The sequence below is a fragment of the Cyprinus carpio genome, chromosome B16 (genome assembly GCF_018340385.1).
Source record: "Cyprinus carpio isolate SPL01 chromosome B16, ASM1834038v1, whole genome shotgun sequence".
NCBI classification, from domain to species: Eukaryota; Metazoa; Chordata; class Actinopteri; order Cypriniformes; family Cyprinidae; genus Cyprinus; species Cyprinus carpio.
Window position 1 is genome coordinate 2,027,713 of NC_056612.1, and position 24,921 is coordinate 2,052,633.

A 24,921-nucleotide genomic window follows, 5' to 3' on the forward strand; every position below is an offset into this window, starting at 1 on the left:
CAAGTTTATAACCTCTAAATATAAAACCATGAATTAGAAATTAGAAAAGAATGAAAGAAATGTTTTAAGACTAGTCTGTGTGTACCTACCCTCTTTTCTATGTTCTTATTTATTCTATTATTCTCTTAGTTTTCTTAGCTTGTTTTAAGTTAATTAATCACTTAGAGGAAATAGATTACTCTTTTTATGTTACTGATTTTGTTAACAAAAGTTAACTTTTCCATAGAGTCAACTTTAAATACAAAACCAAATCATTATTATTATTATTATTTATTCAATGTCTTTAAGTCTGGTTGAGTGCTTTAATTTTAATAATCTAATACAATGGCTCAAATATAGCTAAGATCATCCATTTCTAAAGTTTCAGGACATATACCAAACATGGTGGTTTTAGTGTTTTAAATTTAATCTTTGTTATATTGAATTAAAGCTTAAAAAGTTAGATCACCCAAAATGAAATTTGTCATCATTTTTTTTACACTACACATGAGTTTTGTGTAGCCCAAAAATGAGATGTTTAGCAGAATGTGCACACTTCTCTTTTTCATACAATGAAAATGAATGGGAACAGACACTGTTGAGTTCCAAATGTACAAAAACATACAATAAAATAGCATACACACAACATAAGGCAGTCTAGATTAATGTTATGTGACAAAAGACAACAATTTAAGCCATTATTCAATCAAAAAAATCATCCTCTACTGTATTTTAGTTTAATTATAATTTGTTATAAATTGTACAAAACCTTAGAGATTAATAATCTGAAAAGGACTACTGTAAGTATATTCAGTTTGTTCTGCATACATACATTAAACTCAGATAATTACACAATTTAATATATAGCAAAACATGCTGCGTCAAGACCAGGGGTGTCCAGTTTTTTCTCCTAGAGGCCCACTATCAAGCAGAGTTCAGCTTCAGTACTAATTAAACATCTGAACAAGCCAGTCAAGGTCTTCAAGATTACTAACTTTCGAGCAGCTGTGTTGTGGCAGGTTAAAGCATTGGCCCTCCAGGAGCAGGACTGGACACCCCTAGTCAAGAATACCAAGATTTGATATCATTGTTTGCAAGAAAGACAAGGACCAATGACAGTCCACGTCACTGATGTCAAACTTTACATGCCATCTTTGAATCTAAGTTTTCCTTTTGACGAAATTCTGACTTGAGGTTAAAAAATAATGGCACAATTTAAATGTTTTGGTGAACAGTTCCTTTAATCATTTTTATTCTTTAGTCTGGACCTTGTAACACAGATGGTGAGAAGTGCCAGGCCATGGACGTGTCTTGTCTCATGTTCAGAGCTTGTAAGGATGATGAGAGGCTCTTCCAGTGGACTTTCCCAGGATTCAGCGCTGGAATGTTTCATTAGTGTGCTGTTAGCTGCTCCATGGGCTCTCGGGACACTACAACAATGTTTAGAATAAATTATTTCCCCATGTATACCTGCAGGAAGACAGTGATTTATTCATATCCTGCTTTTGGTTGCTACCAGTAACATGGGCTCAAAGTAAAACATCAAGATCTCCTGTGAGATCTCATACCTGTGGCCTCCCTCCCTCAGAGCACATTAAAATCCTGTAGTCACAATGACTGCAGGCTCATTGTTGCATGTGGGGGAAAAAAGAGCTCATGTGTCTGGGTGGATGTACACATCATGACTTGCACAATGTAGACAGAGGTTGTGGTTTTCGGCACTCACCCCAGATTTACAAAAAACTAAGGCCTTAAAATAGAGCTCTGTCAAACACACTCAAAACCAATTCCATTCACCAAAGCCATACACCCTTAAATGCCTGTTAAAATAGTGATCTTCACCGTATAATGATAATGATGATAACAAAATTGGAGCAAAATTGTTGGAATTTGAATTGAATTGAGGTTGACAAATAGGATGAACGATTATAATTAATATACTAATTTAATGCAAATGAGACATATAATTAACACCCACACATCCATGTTGCTGTGTTGTAAATATGAAGGCACAACATAATCAATAACTCAAGTAGAGTTCTATAGAATTCTGCTCCTTGAATGTAGAGTCAATGTTCATGTTAAATTCACAGGAAGATAATCTCACACTCTCTTTCTCCCTGTCTCGAGTTTTCTTTTTCTACGCTACACTGAGCTGAGTTGTTTGCCTTCCCAGCGTTAATGTAGCTCATCTCCATCTGTTTGTGCGACAGGAAGTCCATTTTCACAAACACAGATTCAGACTGCTGTGAGGCTCGATAGGTGGCCACTACTATGATTTAGTTCGGTTCCAATATAAACAGCCTCGCTGTTAAAAAATACAGCCTTCTAGTCTGTTACAGCTTCTCAAAAACAGGATTAGTAGTGATAATAATAATAATAAGAAGAAGAAGAATAGAAAACAAAGTTGTGTGATCTCTGTCCTTCACTTGTCCAGACAGCATTTTAAGGCATCTTAGGTGAACTATGTATGCAGATGCTGTTCCAAAAAGAATTTAGTTTCTCTCTCTAAGATGATTTTAAAGCTTTGCATGTGTCCTTCAAAGACAATTCCAGAATACTATGACAAAAAATGTCCTCCAAGTCAGTTTTTTATTTAATACTGAAAAAAGTAACAATAAATATTGTTGAATCTAATGAAAGTTGAAACCAACTTTGGCTTGACCCTTCCAAACGCTCAACATGAGCAGTCACTTATAAGTTTCCATTTTGATGCTATTTTCTTTTCACATCTGTGTTATGCTTACTTTGTAAAGTAATGTTTATGAGCGTGACACTGTGTTGTTTACAGGGGTAACCACTGATTTTCAAGAAGTGGCACCTACCACCAGAGAGTGAATTTGCATTTTTATTCAGCCCTTATATCTGCCATTTTTTATATAGAACATACATAATCATTTATTAGGCTGCAATATAAGGTTTATCATTTAAGAAAACTTTTTTGGTCAAAATTATTCAACCTGTAAAGTTCTTTCAAATTTAGGATGTTTCCTGGTTTCAAATCTTGGTTGCTACCTAAACAACACGTAGCTGTATTCTAATATCAGAATTTACAAAACTATTTCAACTGCTGATTCCAAGACGTTTTAGAAGAAAAATACTCCTGTTTTGCCAGTCCAGAGTTTGCAGGTATGATGAAGGCAGCTGCCTATATTGACAGTGGACAGCGAGGGACCTCAGTATGATTTGGAACAGAACTTTGTTCTGACAGTGTTTAACAAAGGAAATCTGTAAGGTATTTTTTTTTTTTTTTACTTCCCTAAACAGTGCTTGCTTAACAACAGCTGTGTGCTCTATCTGGCAATCTTTCTGAATATAAATGGCCCTTTTCAGACTTCTCATATCCCTAACACAGAACAAAGTCTAGTATTGCCTTTTTAATGCACAGTCAGAGCCTCTGCATATGATTGCAGAAACCAAATCCCCGATCGAGCCTCATTTTCACTCATGTTTAACCTGTCTCCCATATTCTCCTGCATTCTCCCTACCTCTCTGCACTTAGTGTGGTCATTCATCTATTTCTTGGCAGTGGAGATGTGTTTTCCACTGTACTCGGCTCTACTGAAGTGAGTTTGTATATGTACATATGTTTTTTGTGTTGTGAAGATAATACTCTTTGAATACAAGCATTGTTCTGGATCAGGCATAGTGCTGCTTACTCAAATGCTCCAGCCTTTTTACAGAAGCCAAAGCATTAACCCGCTCTAAATCCACATGTTTTCATCCCTTCATCCTCTCATTTATACTGTAATTAGTGCTGGCTATCCCCTGGACAATGCACTCTTCTCTCTGAAAAATGTCTGTCACCATCCTGTCTTCATTCACTCCAGTGTGTACACTTGTTTGATCTGCGCCTTAATACAGAGACTAAACAGGAATATTTCTCTCTGATAAATTACTGTCTTCAAATCCTCAAAAATTCCACTCAAGTAGGTCTATAATAGCTGTAGAGAGTTATTTATTAGCATACCTATTCATCTCAACACCAGTTGCTCCTCTACAACATTTACATGGTACTGTTTTTGCACACACTTTACATTTATGCATTTGGCAGTTTTATCCAGAGAAACTTTTGGTGTGAACCTAAGTCTGTTTGTCAGTTAGTTAGTTGCAGTTCATTTAGTTGGTATGACAACATTCTTCTTACCTCATGGGCACACCAGCCAGTCGCTTGAAGGATCTTGTGAACTCGGTTGCTGTCAATATGAACATGTCCTGTCCTAAATTGTGAACCACTGTTGGCATATACTTTGCATGTTTGCATGCTCCTGGTCACAATTTTGAGAGCTGTTTCTAAAGGCTGGAATACACTACACATTTTTTACACAGATTTTTGAGCCTATATACTGTACATAGCTGCCAAAGTCACAGCCTGTCTGCAGATTTGAGTTGACAGATTTCATAGAAAATCATATAGTGTATGATGGGAACAGACTCAACATTTTTTAGCTTCAAACTATGGGCCAGATTTGCTTACAGACTGTACCAGAGCAAATACTCTTTTGGTGTAACTTGCGCCAGCGCAAACCCTCTTTCTTTCAGGAGAGACATGCAGTGACAAAGTAGTGATGAAAAGGTGTGGACACCGTTAATTTCTCAGCTGACGTACTGCTTATGCATTTGTAGGAGATTCCCTGTCAGACGCAGTGTTTATGGGAGAAGAGAATTTAAATTAATCACACAAGGTGATTTATTAAGGTTTGCAGTAGTCAGTTTATTGGTGCTAATATTTAAAAAATATAAATAAATAAAATAAAAAAATAAAAAAAACACAGGTCTTAACCTATTTTGCACCTGTTTTTTAAACAGATTACCCACACCTGATTATCAATTTTTTTTTTTTTATTTGCGCTACTTTTGGTAGATTGCATTGGTCATTATGGAAATGATCTGTAATTTAATTTGCCCACATTAAGTAAATGTGGCCCTACGATTCCATATAGTTGGAGAATATCAAACATGTTTAATATTTTGAGGCGATTTTAGATTTTTTGTTTTCATTTGTCATGCATCTTGTGGCAACAAGGTGCACATTTCTTTTGTGAGATTGTTATGTTCAGAGCAACCACAACAAAAATATGCATTCTTAGCATCTGTTGTATAAAAGGCAAGTGCCTTTCTTGGTGTGTATACAGATTTGGTGGTGAATCAAACATGTCAAAAATGTGAATAAAATGTTTGTCCTGAGTCGTTACCTAGTTACAGTAATAAAAACAGTGAAGCTGCATGAATGTGATGTTCTGGCAACACTGCCTTTCTTTTCAAGCCCAAAGTATAGGATATGCAAATAACATTAATTTCATTATCTGTATAGTATTCATGTTATTGAATGTGTACAGCCCAATTTTTCTAAACACACCAGGCCATTATTTTGCAGTCGAAAAATACAAAAATTACAGTCAACTTCTGGACACTGCAACAACAACAAATGCCTGCCACGATTACTACTTGTTTGAGAGGGTTAAGAGATAGCCACACCTAATTTTTATTAGTCTTAACTTCTGGAGAGATATAGCATAGACACTGGACAAAGATGAAACTTTCATGTGTTTGACGGCCTTTGATCATGCAATTAAATGGAATATTGAAAGGCTGCGTCGTTGGATGTACACACACCAGAAGCATTCTCATCAACACTGAAGTAATACTTTAGGCGTCACTAGTGACAATAAGCAGTGGCACCAAAAGCACCAGCCTGGGAATACTGTTCATGCTTTATAGTTACAATCAATCAATCAATAAATAAATTGGATAAACATAGCAATATGGAAGAAAGATCTGTCACTATCTTGACTTTAACCCCACCAATGCTGCATTCGATCATCCACTGATTCTGCATTCAAATTCTTAGCTTATAATTAGTAGATAATTTTGTGGACTGCTGGGGAAGAAAACCATTGTAAAATTTAGTTAAAAGGAGCTGAGAATATTATGATTCCATGTGGTCCCACTCATAGCTCACTAAATTTATCGGCAAAAAAATGTCAGCGTTCTCTTTCTTTCTAAGGTTCTACACTGAAGTTATAAAAAATGTCCTTAAATACACACACACACACGTCCTAACAATCCGCAGGCCCGCCGGCCACTGAAGCGCTCAAGCATTCCATCCCAGACATAGAGCATCCTTTGTTTCCATGTTAGTGAATAAATGCATGTTAAATATTTACTTTACTCCAATGAGCACTGCAATCTGATCGAGGTTTATGTCCCACACATAACCTCAAATAGGCCTCGCTCAAATCAGCACATGCCAGTTGAGGCAAACTTTCGCATACTCATATTTCTTTTTCTTTTTTCCCCCTTTCTACGATAGAGGAAGTCGAACATTCCTGTGTAATCCCAACAATCCTTCTGTTTTTGATCTTTTCCAGAGTTTGTTTTGTACAACTTTCGCTTGCAGGTCATTTATTATTGTTATTATTATTGGTGTTTAATGTAAAAAATCTTGCTTCTATAGCTAGGTAAATCTTCCCACACACCTCACTCCGTCTTCCTTTGTTTAATCAAGAGTCTTTCCATCATAGTTGTCTTTTTCATGAAATGGTGTGGTGCTCTTCAGAGTGCATTTATTGTATATGTCGAAGTTAAAATAGAGTGTGAGAGATACTGACCCTCTCACGCACACAGTGTGTAAAGCTTTGTCACCACTGACCTCTCGCATGTTATGTATAAACACAATGTCTCTCCCACAGATGCTAAGAAGAGTGTGTGTGTGTGTGTGTTCCTGTCTGCTCTCAGCAGGATTAACTCATATTTGCTACGTGTGGTTTTTGGAGGGCTTCTGAAAAGGCTAAGTAAACAGTCTATGATGAATGGTTTGGCTGTTTCCCCCTGTGCTGATGCACACAATCACCTCACTATCCCTCACTGGGTGTGGCACACACAACTGACCACAATGAGCTCTGTACGCCAGACAACGGTCCCCGTGAAACCCAATCTGGCTAAGGAAGCATCTCTTCAACCCCCCAATCCCCCCTCAACCCCGACTCTAGAAATAACCAGAGAACTTTTCCTGAAATCAAATATATTTCCTAGTTTTTTTACCGAGCTGGAGAGAGGAATATTTAGTTGTGTGATGTATCTTTTAAGTCTGCACACTCAACTCAGAACACACGTACATTCTATTTCTTTGCAGAAGCTGCATCAAAGCAGCTTACGATACAGTGCAACAAAAGCAAAAAAAAAAACTTGTTAGTTGAGGGTTCGCCATTAAATAGACGTTGGCAGCCCAAAACAGTTTCGTAATGAACTAGATTTTTTTTTTTTTTTTTTTTACACTTTTCATCATAACATTAAAGATATATAACAGTGCATGGCATTTTGTAACTATTTTATATTTTGGCGAATTGGTGGCTAATTCATATATCAATATACCTGATCTCATTTGTACATCAGAAAGTATTTTATTTCAACCACGGAACACCATTTTTCAAGTCCACCAAACTTAATTTGCTCTCCTGTCTGATTTGTGGTTAAGGCTAGAAGGGATACAGCTGTGGCTACTGGGCATGTGCATTTACATATTATCCGAGCCAACAATATAACGTGAAACCTATGAATATGGTTTAAAAAAGCACATGGCACCATAGTTTCATCACTTTAGAGTGTCGTAGTGACCGTCTTTTTGCAGTAAAGGATCTGTCATAGTTTAATGAGTTGAAAGATGATATGAAGCGACGTGAGGTTAGCTGCTTTGAAAACAGATGAGCGCACATGTGTATACAGCTCCCGATACAGCTCACTTAGTATTTTAACGTAAGCGCTGCAAGCCATGCATGACATTTTCTGATACGCAAAACAAGTACCTTAAAGGAATTCCTTAGCTTATTACCCTTACTGTGGCAGCAAACAACAGCACAGCTTAACCCTCTGCACATTTTTATATTTAGTTGTATTGAAAAAGTTTCTATTCAGTCAATCTTTTTTACCCCGTTTTAAAATGGAGACCGGACGTAGATGTTGGGCAAGATGGCAGATTGCAGCAGCGGCACATAATATTGGCCTTCTGATTGGTCAGATAGCTCTTTGTGAATTGTCAATGCCATAGAAGCGATGGTGGCAGGGGAAAGTTCTGCATGTGATTTACTGACAATGTGCACATTAAAGAACACAGACGCAGCCAGAGGATTTCCATAATGCCCAGCGCAGTCTCCCAAGAACAGCGTAAATTACCGCCTGCTTTAAGACGTGCTTTTTTTTTGGACGTTAAATAATGGTGCAAATACTGGTAATTCGATAAGCGCATTTTAATACTCTTTTCCTCCCATAAATTTTGCTACTGAAAGGGAAACTCCTATAAATGCATATTCAATAAGGTTAGACGCAAAAAATAACCATCCACGTCTTTTTCCGTGCTAATTTTTCACTGCGCGTCTTTAGTAAATCTGACAGTAATATTTTAACACCAAAAGACAGTTTGCGCCGGCGCAAGCTGTTGGTAAATCTGGCCTGTAGTCTGTTGCACTGCATATTTGAGAGTGAAGCGCAACACTGTTCATTTACACGCGAGTAGCTTATGCTGTGTTTTCAGCATCTTGGGTTACAATAAAGGCAGTGAACTCCATCTTTGCTTGAGCTGCAATTTTAACATATATTTGGGAATTTGGGAACTCTTGCAAGTGAATGAAATGAGACACAATATTGTAATTTTAATCAATATAATATACAATTAATATTAAAAAATAATTAATATTATTTTCAGTTAATTTGTTAACAATGTTAAAAACCTAGGTTGAATTTTTCTGTACATATACCAAATCTTAGTATACTGCATACACACCTAGAATAAGACGAGGGTGGTGTGTTAGTTGTGAGTGTGTGTGTGAGTGTCAAGAAAAACTGAATCTCAAAGTTTTGTTTGAATGTGTCAAAGAGTTGAAACCCTTTATGTATAGTTAAGAAGGAACTAATTAATCAGAAGTGACTTGTTGTGGTTGCCGGTTGGGTTGTACTGTTTGATAGATGATGAGTTTAAGCCATTGGCAGCAGTGTAAAACAGGAACAACAGGTCTTCAGTTGAATTTTTGCAGGGACTGGTATCAGGGTTGCTACTCGTCCTTATTGTCTGTATTTTTCATACACATTGTTTAGTAAATGCACTAGGTTTTTTACGGTGGTAGAATAGCATAATAGTGAACAAAACAAATCAGTTTCACAAGAAGTAGCAGCAAATCTCAAACGTGCTGGCATGGGGCAGAAAAATTCCCAGAGAATGTTATGATTTAATTGGCTATGTAAATGTGTGTTGTGAATGCTTATGTGAAATGTTAAATAGTGTTATTTTCAGGTAAAAGGCATATTGTTATGTTTGTCTGTTATAGTTTTTGATTTAGTGTTGCCTTTGTGTTTTTACTAAAAATACAGGTAGTTACTAACAGATAGTTCAAAGAAACACCATTAGGCAACACTAAAAACTTTTTGTGTTGCCTAATGGCATTTCTTTGAACTACCTGTGTGAGTGCTAGAATTTAAAGTTGTGCTATGTTCATGAGTGGCAAATCCTGTTGTTAATATTTTTCCAGTTTGATTTCTGAATATAATGTACATGGAAAAGTGTGTTATGTTTCGTAAGCATTAGAGGATTTGTTTGTCTTCTGGTTTCCTCTCTCTGCTTCCTGTTACTTGTCCTTGTCCTGTTCAAGAGAGTGTTCAGACGGAAACTACAGGGCAGAGGCTATCGAGTGTTGAGTAGAGGGATTCAGAGTGAATGCAACAGGATCTGCAGAAGGCAAGTCAGGCAAGCATTAAAGAGGTGATGGGTGGGTGTGAAGGGGTCTGAACGTTCCTCTTGAACTGATGGTTGCGAGTAAGTAGAGGTACCAGTGAAAGCAGGAACAGATTGAAGAAGTTGTACACTTAAAGGGAATCTTGTTCGTAATGCATCTAATACATCTAATGTTGTGTTTTGTACAGAAGTTGCGGTAGAGGTTAGTGCGTATATTATATTGTGGAACTATTTTGATTTACACACATAAATCTCATGATCTGGTGCTTTCAGTGTTTCAAAGTGGCTCAATTCACAGTAACAACCTCAGTCTCTGCATGTTTAGCATGCAATTGAATAGGCAACTTGCACCAGTTGTGCTTTATTTTCACATTCACTTAATTTCCAACATTCTTTTAGATTTGCCCTCAGAGGGTACCAGATTGATGCATTTAACTTTATAATATTGAAAATTGTGGAACATTCACCTGGACCCTCACCCTAGTCTTTCTAAATGCTGTGAGAAACTCTTGTGATATTATTATTACTGAAGCTTGTTGGGTCTTGGCTGTATTTGGAGTGGACAACATTATAATGGACTCGCCATCAGCCTCAATTTATCTTTCCTCAGTGGATCTCCACACACAGACTACTTTGTCTTTGTTAGACATGAATGAGACTCTAATGCTGCTAATGGTCCCATTTTGCAGAGATGTACAGGTAATAGAACCAGCTATGTTGGACATGCAAACAAATGAGTTCAAAAGTGTTCACTGAATTAATTGGATGTGAAGATTAAAGTTTAATTAGACAATTCAATTCAGTTAGTCATAATTCAACTTCTAAAGCAGCTATACAAAGAACAGTGCCTTACGACTCCCAGTGAGCAGTCCAATGGCAACAGTGGGATGAGAAAACTCCTTAAAATGTAAAAAAAAAAAAAACACTGTATGGACTGCATCTGTGGCCTGTTGTTTAAAGATGGATGGCAGGTCTTTTCTTTCCATATTCTCTCTCTACATGTTTTGAACCTGTAGTGTATTATTTATGAGTTTGTCTTCCATAAACTTCCGAATCAGCCTCACAATCCTTGCCTTATGTCCTTGGGTAACTTGCACACACACACACACACACACACATTATCCACTCAGAGCCTGTGGAGAAGAGAGGAAGGATAAGTTACATCCAAATATATGCTTTGCATATCTCCCATGACCAGTATGTATGTGTATATTTGAGGAAGTATGAGCTCGAGGGATCCATCAATACATCACAACTGTAGTGGCTCTGAGTGTGAGTGGAGAAACACTTCCAGATGTGATCCAGATAAGCACTTTTTTTAAGGCTGGAAGGGAGTCTGACCATTCGTCCAGAGCTCTGCTTATCAAAGTGATTTAAAAGTCAAGAAATCTGTTTCATACAGATTTCATCCTCTATTGTCTGCTCCATACTCAATGGCCCTCACATAATCAGAGACAGAGAAATATCCTGCAGCAGATATAGAAAAGCCATCCTACTCTACGTCAATGCCACAGTTGTTTCGAAATGTGTCTGTAATGCTTGTAGTAGTAATGAGAGTTTTGTAACAGTTTTGAATACTAAACAGGTTTTCTGAGCACTATGGCTGGATATACAGTTGTAAGTCCACATACACCTTCTTAATCCCATGTGTCATTACCAGGATGATCCACAACTATTTTTAATAACACTGATCGCACATGTAGCCTCTTGTGGATTATTGGTTAGGTTTACTTTATTGTTTAAATATGAATGTCGTTTTTTTGACTGTACATAATTGGTATTTTCACTCGTCTCTGTCTTTTTGGTGTTCTTGATAAACTGCAGATGTCTTATTCAGATGCATACATGACTTTTTCAACCACACACTCCATGTGACTTGTCTAAACTTTTCCAGCAACATCTATAGTCTGTTCTGTTGATGTATTGTGGTGTGTGGATGTCTTTGTGTTACACACCAGATACCATATGATAAAAATAACTTTGAGAAAATGTTTTGTTTTGTTTTTCCCCACTGATGTCTGGAAGCACTACTGTGAAGGGTGTGATTTCAAAACACACTCAGTCAAATAACTAATGGATTAGGTGTGTGTGGTGGAAAACAGAAGACTTTATCTCACAACAATGTGGTCGACAGCTTGTGTTCAATGGAACACAGGAGTGTGTGTTTTTTGAGTATATCTCACCTTGTTGCTGTAAAGTATAAAAGTAACATATGAGGTTGTGTTTTGTTTGTATTTGAGTGTGTAACTGATGACAATTTTCATTTTGTTCTTTTTTTTTCTTTAAATGCTAAAACCTATGCAAGTTGACTTTACAATGAATTCTTAAACACTGTTTATATTATACATGGTCTTGCAAATTACTGTTTAAAATTAGTTGGGCAATGCAGGGTCAACACTAAAATGAACAGGATCCAGGACAAAATTCATTGTGACTTCACAACGAGGATGTGTCAGCATTGAACCACCACCACAGTAACACATCATCACCTACTTTTACAGAATGTAATTTTTAATTAAGTTTTTAACTGTTTTTAGGTTTTTAATTTCAGTGTGTGTTGCCGTGTTAAGTTAAAATAGTTTGGTTCAAGGCGCGCATGAAGAACGTGCAAGAACGCGTCCTTAGTGGGTGATGTGGTTTTTCATGCATCTTTGGTATCTCTGAAAAGAGAAGACACATGTAGATTTTTGACAGCACGCTCGGCATAGGTCGAAATAATGCTCCGCAGACCCTGAGGATCAGACAGCCAGAGAATAGACCAGAGCGGTGTGCTAAAATAGTGCCCAGACTTCAGTCTCAGCAGAAAACACATTGGAATATAAAATAGTTTTTGCAAAGACAAGTGTTTTTTTTTTTTGTTTTTGTTTTGTTTTTGGTGGGTTGGTTGTTGATGGAGAGCTTATGTAGTTTGCTGATAGCAAAGCAGAGTCTAGAGTCTAGATTTCAGGCATTCCTATTTTCTCCCCTCCATTGCACTGCCAGTCATAAACTGACAAATTTTGGATATACCTAATGTAAGGCCCTATGAAACCCTTTTTTTCTTTCCCAAATTGATTTTTCTTTTTATTAAACTGTGTTTCCATGTTTTAATTGGTCACATAAAGTTTCAATGATGGTAATCAAATGAATGCATAAAACTTTAATCATCCAGTTCATCTTTTAAGATGGAATTAGTTTGACTTTCTACACCCTTTTTTGGCAAACACAGAAGAGGTTGCACAAAAGAGGTTTACTTTTAAATTTAAAGGTTAGGGTGATATTTACCGCTACTAATGTTGGCAACTTTTTTTTTTTTTTTTTTTGTGCAGCACTTGCAGCAAATGCTGCAAATTTTTTATCATGCAAGTAAAGCACATTAAAACTGATAGACCAACCCAGCCTACAGAATTACTATATACAGTGTCTGCATGTGTGTGTGTGTGTGTGTGCTGTGTATATAAAACATCTTTACAGCGCTCCGATTTTTGGGATCTTATTTATTTGTGCAAGTGCTCAGCTGTAGGGGGAAGGATTGTGTGTATGTGTGTGTGGTGCACATTATGGAGAGACCGAGGCCGACCACTCTAATTGCGTCTCTCAGATGTGGTCCGGCTGTACGTGGGCAGAGTGCAGACTTTGCAAGCAGTTCCAGACAGTAGACATACCAGTGTGTGTAAGAAGGATGTTTTGCGCTAGGGCGTGGACAAGTAGAGAGAAAATATCCCAACTGACCACGGGAATCCCACCCATACCACACCCTCTGAAGCCAAGAGCTGTCTCTTTTTCTGCCTCTTTCTTTCTGAAGATGTCTTACACTGCTGATAACAACTGTTGTAGTTCTGTCAATAGTTTTACATCATTAGATTGGAATATTAATAAAATTCAAATTCTGCAATAATCAATAGCCAAAAAGGTGTCCAGATTCTTACACAAGGGATACCTTTTAGATTTTAATGTAGTGTGAGAATTGTGATATGCTAATTGTGACATAATGTTGTTAGTAGTGTTGGCAAATTCACTGTAAATAGTGAAATTAGCTATAAATAATTAATGTTGACATCAACTTTAAATAAAATGTCAAATGCAGCTGCTAAGGGAATGACAGCTGCCATCCATCAATCCAATGAAAAAAAATGAGGAGACAAACAGTGCAGATGCATACTGAAGGAGAGTGTGTCTCATTCACTAACTGTGCATAGACAACAAATTTATGTGTGAACGCTGCATACAAACTAAAATATATTAAATCATGCTAAAATATATAAGTATAAATGTAAGAGTAAGAAAAGAGAGCTATAACTTCAGCTGTGAGATTCCTCTGGATAAAAATGCAGATGCACATATGTACAGCTGGCTAATTAAAAGGACCCTGTATTCTGGGTCTGTATTAAATGTGTTTATTGTGTTTGAACTGGTTTTGAGAGTGGCACATTTGGCATTGCTTGGGGATCTTTCTATGCATCTCTCAGGCAAGAGCACATTATAAGAGAGCGTCATATGTTTGATGAGAGGTTGTGCACAAAGGCCTTATATGGTTTGGCTGTATTTTTTGCAAATGACTAATCTCAGTCATGCAGTCAGTTATTTAGGATACTCCAGATTCATTATTAACAAGAGGTTAAGAACGAATTCATTCACTTGTGAATTAGGCAGTTTTTTATTTAGTTATTTTTTATTTTTTGTTCTATTTAGGCTGCCCTCAACTAAAGATTTTTCTAGTCAACAAGTAGTCGACTAATCACGTTTTTAATTTTTTTTTAATAGACCACTTAAATCATAATAATGGTCCTTTAATCGCCCACATAGCCTAATAAATGCTCAAGCACATACATAAAGCTTCCACGGTGCACCGGCAGAAGTAATGATTATGAATGTGTCTGGAAAAACAGTAAGGAAGCTACATTAATATTTTAACAATTTATTGAGAAACTAGTAGGGGTGGGCGATATAGCCTCAAAATTATGTCACGATATTTCAAGAATATTTGCGATAACGATATTTATGACGATATAGAAAAAAAAAACATGGAACAATGTTTTATTGGTGACTGCAGGTGGCAGGCAGCAGCATTTATTAGTGCAAACAAAATGAAGGGCATTTTCCATCCTTTTCCAATGAGCTACTGTCATCGATGACAGACTACCTAATTCAAAGTGTAAATCTATTGTCATAAGGTGGCAGCAGCAGCTGTGTGTTCAACTTAAAGCCGACTGATCGGTGTATGACAACAAAATACTGCGAGAGTGACTTTTACCCCTTATTTACCCCTAATTTACATTGCATGCGTCTGCAGCACGTTATGGGTCCAACGCGGCCACTCTAGTCAATGCTTGTGTTTACACCAGCAGCACGTTTCAGAAGCATCCCAGAATGATAACACCAAAGATTGCTAAAGATATGCGCCTCGCCTATTTTTGACAGTAAGAGTGTGCACTCGAATATGCTCAAGAACTGCTCTCGCGATACTTTGATGTCATACACCAATCAGTCTGCGCAGCGCTGCTTCAATTCGAACACACCTATTGGGTTTGTGGTGTTGTTATTGTGCGCGCTAGGGAACGTATATCCTCCATACGTCATTGCGTCGCTATATCATTAATATCGCGATATGACACTTTTTTATCATGTTAAAATTTATAACATTTATACCAGTATTATCATTGATGGTATTTTATGGCACACCCCTATAAACTAGTGCTTTCTTTGTTTTCGACTTAAGAGATGAAATTGGCGACACTGACTGGTCATCTCTGCAGTAGTGGATGCACCTGTATACAAGTTTCATATAGATTACATAATCTGAGAATATTTGTTTTCAATATTAATTGGTTCATTTAAATGTAGACATTTCACTCACTATAGATATAGCTATTTTTCATGTCTGTAAGGCAAGTATACATGGAGTTTCAGAGTTTCACGCTCAAGTTGACAGAGACCGAGACGGCAGAAAGCACATCCTGTTTGCTTTAATTATTTTACCAAAACATATTTCAGATGATAATCAATATTTGAGGTCAATGAATGATAGGCGAGTGTTTGGATGTCCTGCCCAGTGTACTGTATTACCACATAAACCAGCTGTTAACGATCTGTCCTTCATGGACTACGTGACCTCACCACTTCCTGTGGATTTTTTTATATATTTTTTTTTCCTGCAGCTAAGCGACCAATACAATTTTGGTCTACCAAGCCTCTTCTCGTCGACTAAAGGTTAGTCGAATATGAGGGGGCAGCCCTAATAGGAATACCACACAAATAGGTTTGGCACCTTCCTACTGTAAGACCAGGCACAATGTACACAATGTGATTTTTGCTGTCAGATGAACTTGTACATATTTTTTTTCAGTTGGGAGAACTCGTGTTAAAATCGTTGATGCTTGTATGGTCGTGCTTTGCATCATGTGAGAGGAATTATGAGCCAAGCACCTGCCCGGCGCCTCCAGAGCAGCAACATTGAAATGCTACATATCTCTGTGTTTAGTGCACAAGTTCATTTGATTGCCCCCGGCACGCAGTTCAGTCCACTTGTGCCATGTACCAACTACTTTGACACGTTTGTAAGGTTAACCGACTCGTAACGTGTGCAATGGCTCAGGGACTCCCAAGTGTCCAAACTTACACTGTGTACACCCGGCCTAATGCTTTTGTTATGGATTTTATATTGTCTTTTGCTGTTCAAGCAAATCATAGTACTCTTAATAAGATTTATTATGGTCTCCCATTTTACCTCTATGGCTTACAAATCTTGTTTAAGTGTACAGAGACACATCGGTCATGGAGATCTGTGGAAATCTGCACCATGGAGGCGATCAATAACCAGTCATGCTGATTGATTAATACAATGTGGGATATTTGTCTTAGAAAATTGCATCAATATCGTCATAGCCACATTCATATATGTTGTTTTGTGAAATGTTTAGAGGAGATCATCTAAACATTTAGATTACAATGACTGGTTGACGGCATAGACAAATTGCCTGCCTTTAACAGCATACAGTTCACTCAAAGATATATTCATCTCTTAGCAGTCTAATATTTATGCTTATTCCATTCCTGTTCCAATTTCCAGCTCAATTCTCTAAAGAGTTTTGATTGAAGGAAATCTTGGAATTAATCACACATTTCTGTATATTGTATTTCTTTTGTCACCTCTAGTCCTCTTTTAAATAAATTCCTTTTACTCTGAAGAATTGGATGCTCTTATTTTATTGACCACCATCTGAAAAAGTGCTTTTATAAACATGAGGAAAAATCTTTTGCTGACAGCAAGACTTGTTCTTTTGTACTGGATTTCATGATTAGCATCCAAAAATTAGGTATATACAGATGTTAATTATAAACAATGTTTGTGTAATTTCCTTTCTGTTCTTTACAGACTTTAATTTCCCTTCATTAATTTTAAAGGGGTCATATGACGTTGCTAAAAAGATCATTATTTTGTGTATTTGGTGTAATGCAATGTGTTTATGTGGTTTAAGTTTCGAAAAACACGTTATTTTCCATATAATGTACATTATTGTTTCTGCTCTGTGCCCCGCCTTTCTGAAACGCGTGGATTTTTACAAAGCTCATCGTTCTGAAAAAGCGAGGTATGCTCTGATTGTCCAGCTATCGAGTGTGTTGTGATTGGCCGAATGCCTCAACATACTGTGATGCCGTCTCCCAGCAGGACGAGACTCAGTCCAGCTGCTCTGCTCGTGCACATCCCATCGTCGGTTCTCTTTTAGCAGTTCAGTCAATCTACTGTTAGGAGTAACTGAATAACTCGGGATATTGGTTTATTTCGTGTCAGAGGGAGTGTCAGGCACGTTTATAAACCGAAATACTTAAGTAACTTGTGGATTAGTGCGTACTGGAGATGCGAACTGTTTTAAATGATTCAGTTCGATTTGTGAACTTGTTTCGACCGGTTCACTAAGAAGATCCGGTTAAATAGAACGATTTGTTCGTGATCCGGACATAACTAGACGAGACAAAGCCAATAAAACCCATTACAAACAAGACATTTGTTGCATCCAGTGGGGACATAATTACTGATTATAATGACTTATACTGTCTTTTACGCTTTGCGTTGCGTATCGCGCTGCGTAAACATAAAACCATGTCTGCATTTGTGATCGAGAAACAACAAGCCTACTCTACTGCTCAAAACTCGCGTTTGAATCTTCAGTGGCTAATGATTTAAATATAAAAAAAACATACTTACAGGCTGTGTGTCAGAAGCGCCAGACTGTCCTTGCAAAGTTGGAACTGCCCAACTTTATAGAAACAGCCGTTGTGCCACAGACGCATTGCAGGCTACTGGTTCAGAAAACAGTCCTCATCCTCCATAATATGCGCAGTGTTGTAAATACAGCTTAACCACTGATTTCTAGTGGTGTCCTCTTTTGGAAGGCCAAACAAAGTAGTTTCGCTTTCACAATGAAACACACAGCGACTCCACAGCATGGCAGCAGCAGCAACAGCGAGAATAAAAGTTACGCCTTCTTTCTTTGCGTTAACATTTGGGCGGCGTTATGCAAATCTTCCCACATCGTGACGTAGAGATGTGGGGGCGTGTTAGTACAAGCCGTTTTAGTGGGGTGTGGTTGACTCTTAACTTTTATAAAGAATATCTATATTGAGACTTTAGTCTTTGCGACTTTACAGATCTTCTTTATGTACCAAGAGCTTGTAACCCTCCAAAGAGAAAGGAAAAATTGAAATTGCATCATATGACCCCTCTAAGCACACCAGGGCCCTTTTCTTCAGATGTGGATTACTGAGTTATCTCTAGATTTAGCTGGTGATGATTTGACTTGATCCTAGGTTGTTCTCTTCTTTGAAACTCATCTCAAAGTGTCATAGCAACAGGCTTGTAAATTCAACTCTGCTTGATAATAGGTTTATTTCAAATAAAAAGGATTAATTTCAGCTTTTTAAGAGTAGGAGATACTGTAAGTCTGTTCCAGCCCCCATGTAGTCTGTATATTTTACTGGCTTTTGTAAAAGAACAAATAAACCATAAAACACACACACACACACACACCTACATACATAATTATAATACCTTTTCATGTTTTTGATTGCCAGAGGACAGTAAATGCTAATAACTTTATCCATCTGAATTAGAGCAATACTGCAATCATTATAATTGGGCACTTTATCTTAGTCACTGTTATTTCTTTTGGGGCTTTCTCTGACTCAAGTCAGGGCGTCAACATGAACATTGTACATAGCGTCATTGAACTGCGTTGCCAGGTAACAAGTGAGAAGTGCACATTAAAGTGAATAGAATGATAAGGATTGGCTGCTGCTTTAAGAGGTCACCGGCAAAAAAGTCAAAGTTATTATTTGAACTCAGAAACTTCTTGTTACAACATTCATCTGACATGCAACACGAAGATAGCACTACAGCTGTCACTTTACTCCATAGAGATTAATCCTGCTGATAATGCTAACGACATGCTAGTCACTTGCTAATCATGCTAGCAACATGCTAGTCACTTGTTAATCATGCTAGCAACTTGCTAATCACTTGCTAATCATGCTAACAAGCTTATAACTTGCTAATCATGCTAGCAGCATGACAGTCACTTGCTAATTATGCTAACAGCATGGTAGTTACTTGCTAATCATGCTAGCAATATGCTAGTAACAGGCTAATCATGCTAAAAACATGCCAAACATGCTAGAAACATGTTATCTAATCTATCTAAATGTTCAAACTTCAGGCTTTTACAACTGCTTTAAACGTGTTTATGAAGTAAACTAAATAAAAAAGGGCCTTGCACAGCCTCATACACAACTCAAACACACTCACATTCATACACTGATTAAAATATCCTGCAGACATAATATTCTCACATCACCATCCATCCATTCTATCTTTCTGTGAGATCTTATACATTTCACACCCACTTTATCTTTACACTTGCGTGACAAACACTTCACATGACTGCCCATACACTCTTGAAAAAAAATGCAAAAATTTTACCTTTAGGGGTACAACAGCTTGTCATTTGGACAGTACCCTCAAAGAGACATCTTTGTACCTTAAGGGTGCATATTAGTACATCAGCGTATTAGTGACAGTGTATGGAGCACTGTGTACTTCTGTGCACATTCTTAATTTTTTATTTTAAATACATATATAAATTGTTCTATAATGGGGGTTTTTCAAACTATAATTTGTAATTTTTTTTGTAAATAGATTTAAGCAGATGGTTAGGGAAAATGGGCCAGCAAGACTGTCCAGCTTACATGGGAACTTCTTTATTACTGTTCAAAAAGCATCCTAGGATGCAGCCCATGAAGTTGGCTGAGAGAATGTCCTGCATGAGCAGAGCTGTAATCTAGACAGAAATGGGCTACCTCAAATATAACATATTTTAATTTGATTTTGGTCATTTCATAATGCTCATATATCCATTTGTGCTAATTCAAAGTTTCAGTGCCTTGAAATATGGTAATAAAGAGTAAGTCAGTGTGTTCAAATTTTTGACGGATAGTAAGTGTTCATATAGATAAAATGCATTTTTGACATTATTACCAATTCATATATAAACATGTAGACTGTGCAGTACAACAACATAACATGGATTGTTGTGTGTGTGTGTGTGTGTGTGTGTGTGTGTGTGTGTGTGTGTGTGTGTGTGTGTGTGTGTGAGTGTGTACCTGGCATTCCCTATATTATTATACATATACACAAAGAGAGTAGAACCAGTAAATTTGGTCCCTTTGAGGAAAACAGCTTATAAATCATATAGAATTAAGTTTTTTTAAAACTTAAAATTGCAGGAACTTTTGTGTGATGGGTAGGGTTAAGGTATTTGGACAGAAAATACTGTTTGTACAGTTGAAAAAAATCATTATGTCTATGGAGAGTCCCCATAAAACATGGAAACCAGTATGTGTGTGAGTATTTTTAGCTGAGTTTATAGGAGAGGTTTTCAGTCTTTGTGTGTTGGAAATGGAAACCAGCAGCTGCCCATTGATGCTCATCTTGTGTTTCTTGTACTTCACTCTTTCTGCTCATTCACATTTGTTGTGAATTTCTCTGCAGGGGGCGGCATAATGTCTTCCCCAAGGACTTTTTTCAAAAAAAAGAAAAACTCCTATTACGATCAACAAAAATGTCTACATGAAGTTTCAGACAGAAAAAAAAAACAAAAAAAACCTTGTGAATAACATCTTTCTGAAACTATTTATTTGTGATTCCCAAATAGCACAGTACCAGCAATGATTGCAAATGACATGATCAGAAATGCTAGTACATTAAAACTATAAATCTATAAATCACTGAAAATTAATTAACATATATTAGTGCTGTAAAATGATTAAACCAAAATAAAAAAAATTGTTTACATAATATGTGTGCTGTGCATATTTATGTATATATAAAGACACACACACATACAGCTATTTTTTTGATTTTTTTTGTTTTTTTTTGTTTTTTTTTTTTTTATTATTATTTATTTTTTATTTTATAATATTTTTTATTTTATTGTAACATTTTCTTAAATATGTACATGCATGTGTGTGTATTTATATATACATAAATACACAGTACACATTCATATATTATGTAAACAAAAACTTTTATTTTGGATGACAGCACTAAATATACATAATTAATATACACAGTACACACACATATATTGTGTAGACAAAAACTTTTATTTTGGATGGGATTAATACACATAAATATTTTGTGTGGACTTATATTTTTATTTTTGTTTGTATTTATATATATACATATATATATATATATACACACATATATATATATATATTATACACACACTGTGAAAAATTCTAAACTATGAGAGTTTAGAGAGACTCATTTATGATATTTCCACTGATTTATGGGAGTGGGCAAGCACTGTTTTTTTTTTTTTTTTTTTTTGCTATTGCCATTCCCATAGTAACAGAAAGTCTTTAAATCTAAAAAAAAGTGAAGGAAAAAAAAAGGATGTTTTCAGGGCTGTTCAAAGTTACCATGTGAAGTTAACACATTAATGAAATATGTGTAATATATAAAATAGTCCAGATTTGCAGTTAACCTTACAAAAGATATGTTCCATATAATAATTTAACATTTTGCTTTGGTATAAATTACTATAGTTTTTAATTTAATTTGACTTCTGGAACAACTGTTTTCACACTTTTTTTCTCAAAATAGTTGAAACGTTTTAATTGAAATGTTTTATTATACATAAATATATACACCTGCAGGGTGGGTATCATATTTGGGGGTCCTTGGCAAAAAAGTGTGAAAACCCCAAGAGTGGGGCACTGCTGTACTCAGTCTGTGTAGTAAAATGTGTCAGGAAAGATATCTGCTGGCGATTCCTCGGGTGATGTGGGCTGTCAGTGGTTAAACATCAGATAACGGTCATGTGTAGGGGTGCAGCTCACATACACATACTGTTGAGTCTTTGACTGTAGTTTCACACTACACAGCCACATGCACACAATCACAGTCTCATCTGAGAGATGTAGAGTGTTGTGAGATTGTCTGTCTGTGAAGGGACGTCTGCAGTCTTGTCAGTGTCATTAATCCTGCGGCTGCTGCGATGCACCTCAAGAAACGCTTTATTAAGCTGCTCCCTGCGGATACAGCCCTACAGGAGCTGTCTGTCCACCCAGCAGCCCCAGTGTGACTGCGGCTCACAGGCGTCTAGCACACAGGTGGAGGATTGAGACCAGCCCCCAGAGGATGCAAACGGCTGTGACTGTTTAAAAACTGTTTAGAGACGCACATATATCACTCCTTTAGTAGACATGTTATCTGTGTGTGTGCTGAGTTGACTGCCTGCTGTGACTGACACTGAGTGACAATGGCACCTGGTACACAACAAAAAGATCTGCTCCCTACCCCCAAACACACACACACACACACAAAGAATCTCCCTAAGGGCTGTCTGACTCTCATGCCCCTTTTCCACCAATATTCTGATGTTGGTGCATCAGTTGTATTCCTGTTGTGCGTTTGGATAAAGTGATCTGCTAAATGAGTAAATGCACATTTGTGATCCTCTCTCAGAACCGACATGTTTCCAAAGACTTTTAAACCCCAAAAAATGACTTAACGGAACCATATAACAACATAACCTATTTACAGGAAAACTTTGATGTGACTGGGAAGTTATTTAAATAAATTGCTGTCTAGGTGAAACTCACTAGGTTTTGCAACAAAGTGTACTGTAGCTATATCATAATATCTTGTTATATTCTATATATTTTTATGAACTATGTCTGTTTCTTTTTTTATTTTTTTTTTACAGATTCATCTAAAGAGTCATCCAGAGAGAAGAAGGAGAAAGACTCTGGTAAAGAGAAGGACTCTAAGGTGTCATCAAAAGAGTCTAAAAAAGAGTCGTCAAAGGAATCCTCCAAAAGAGAGTCTACAAAAGAGTCAAAGGAACCCTCAAAGGACAAGGAGTCAACCAGAGAGAAAGAGTCATCAAAGGAGTCTGGGAAGGAGAAAACAAAGGTGTCCAGGAAGTCCTCAGTGAAGGTCAAAGAGAAGAAGTCAGATGCAGGAGACGGTTGAATACATTGGCAAAATTCTTTGGCTTTTTATTAGTCGGTGTGTCTGTGAAAGGTTAATACCTCATCCTGATGTTTTTGCTGTAATTCTAGAGTTGATAGGAAAGTGGCAGAAAAAAACAAATCAAAAAGTGCATGTTTTGACTCTCTTTGAAGGCAAGTGGACATGTAGGAGGGGTTTATATTTAAACTCAGCTGTCTGCCACTGCAGCATGTAGTCTGTGTGTCCATCGTCTCCTGTTGCTCAGAAAGCCACCTGCGCAGCCCGGCGTGACGTCTGATCACGGCCTAAGAATAACCACACCACCTTATCTCTGCTGTCCGTTTGTGTGACATTCAGAATTCAGAGAGCTTTTTTTAAATTCCAATCCAATTTCTGAATTTGAGTTGAAATAGCAAACAGGACGCATAATTGGAATTCAAACTAAAATAGTATGAAATTCATATGGAAGTGTAGTTTTTAATTGTTCATTTTAGGCATGTTATCAAATCAGCTCTTGAATGAATACATTTCTTTTTCTATTCTTAAATTCTGAATTTTGCACAACACTTTTGTGGGTCTACATTTGTCTCCCTGAGTGAGACATGCAGTTTCTTATAATCACACACACAAACTTTATATAGAGAGTCCGGTGCCATAGCAGGGAATAATCATGTACAGACTATTTTTATAGTTTTCAGATATATGTGGTCTTAGAAAAAGCTGTATTTGTAGATCACTTTGTCTCGTTTATGTTCCTTATTTGTAGAAATTTGTTTGCATATGTCAGTAATCTACCTTTACATTGTTATAGGCATCAGAAACATTCATAATACAAAAATATCACATCGTGTTATATTTTATATTAAGATTTTTATTCGTAATACCTATATTATTATTATGTTCTTTGTTCCAGTTATTGAATCAATATTACATTCATACTAATAGATTTTAATGTGATCTTTTGGTATCAGCTGTGTATTCTGAGGAAACATTTCCCTTTAAAGCTGAAACATTAGAGAGATCCATCTCTCTCTTTAAATCAATTACACTGACAAATGAGGCAATAAAAATGTCACTCAATAATACAACTTACAAATATTAAAATGTACAAATGCTCCAGTGAGATGGTAAACTCTTTTGTGGGTGTGGGTCTGTGTGGACCAAGGTTAGATGTTTAATGGAGTTTTTTGTGGTTTTACATGCATTGTTTCTGTATTATGTTGCCTCATTTTGGCAACTTGATAGGGCCATTTGTCTAGATAATAATATCTCCCCTCCGTACAAAATCATCAACTCCTTACAGTGCTGATCTGTGCGGCTATTAGTGGGAAGAAATGAGTCATATATCCCACATCTATACATAGTCAATGTAAATCATACTACAGACTAGAGCAGTGAGTTCCAACTGGAGGTACTTTGAACGGTCTTAGTTTAGCTATTTTTAATATGTAAAACCAAAATTATAACTTTAAAAAACAGAATATTTTTTAGTTGTTGTCTTCATAGTAATGATGAATGATAACCGGTTAAGGGGCTTCCCATTGACTGCAAATTGACTACATTCCTTTTCAGTGAGAGTGGCGACATTCTGGCGACACAAGCAGCAGCGACTGTTAGCGATGCAACAAAGTTAAGCAGAACTCAACATAGCACTTCTCTGTTGAGTTCTGCTGAAGTTTGTTGCATCACTAACAGTCGCTGCTTGTTTCACCAGAATGTATGG

The 24,921-nt window shown here is 36.8% G+C and overlaps 1 protein-coding gene across 3 annotated transcripts in view; it reads left to right on the forward strand.

Moving 5' to 3' along the window:
* Nucleotides 1-24,317, forward strand: part of LOC109106478 (protein PTHB1-like) — a 114,116-nt gene extending 89,799 nt beyond the window's left edge. For 2 of the 3 annotated variants that reach the window (XM_042740326.1, XM_042740328.1), the window contains one exon: nt 22,951-24,317. In XM_042740326.1, the coding sequence (XP_042596260.1) occupies nt 22,951-23,219 (269 nt within the window). In that variant the 3' untranslated portion in view covers nt 23,220-24,317. Of the gene's footprint in view, nt 1-1,240; nt 1,966-22,950 lie in introns of those variants that run through there. The other variant, XM_042740330.1, reaches the window with a different exon arrangement.
* The last annotated feature ends 604 nt before the right edge of the window (nt 24,318-24,921 follow it).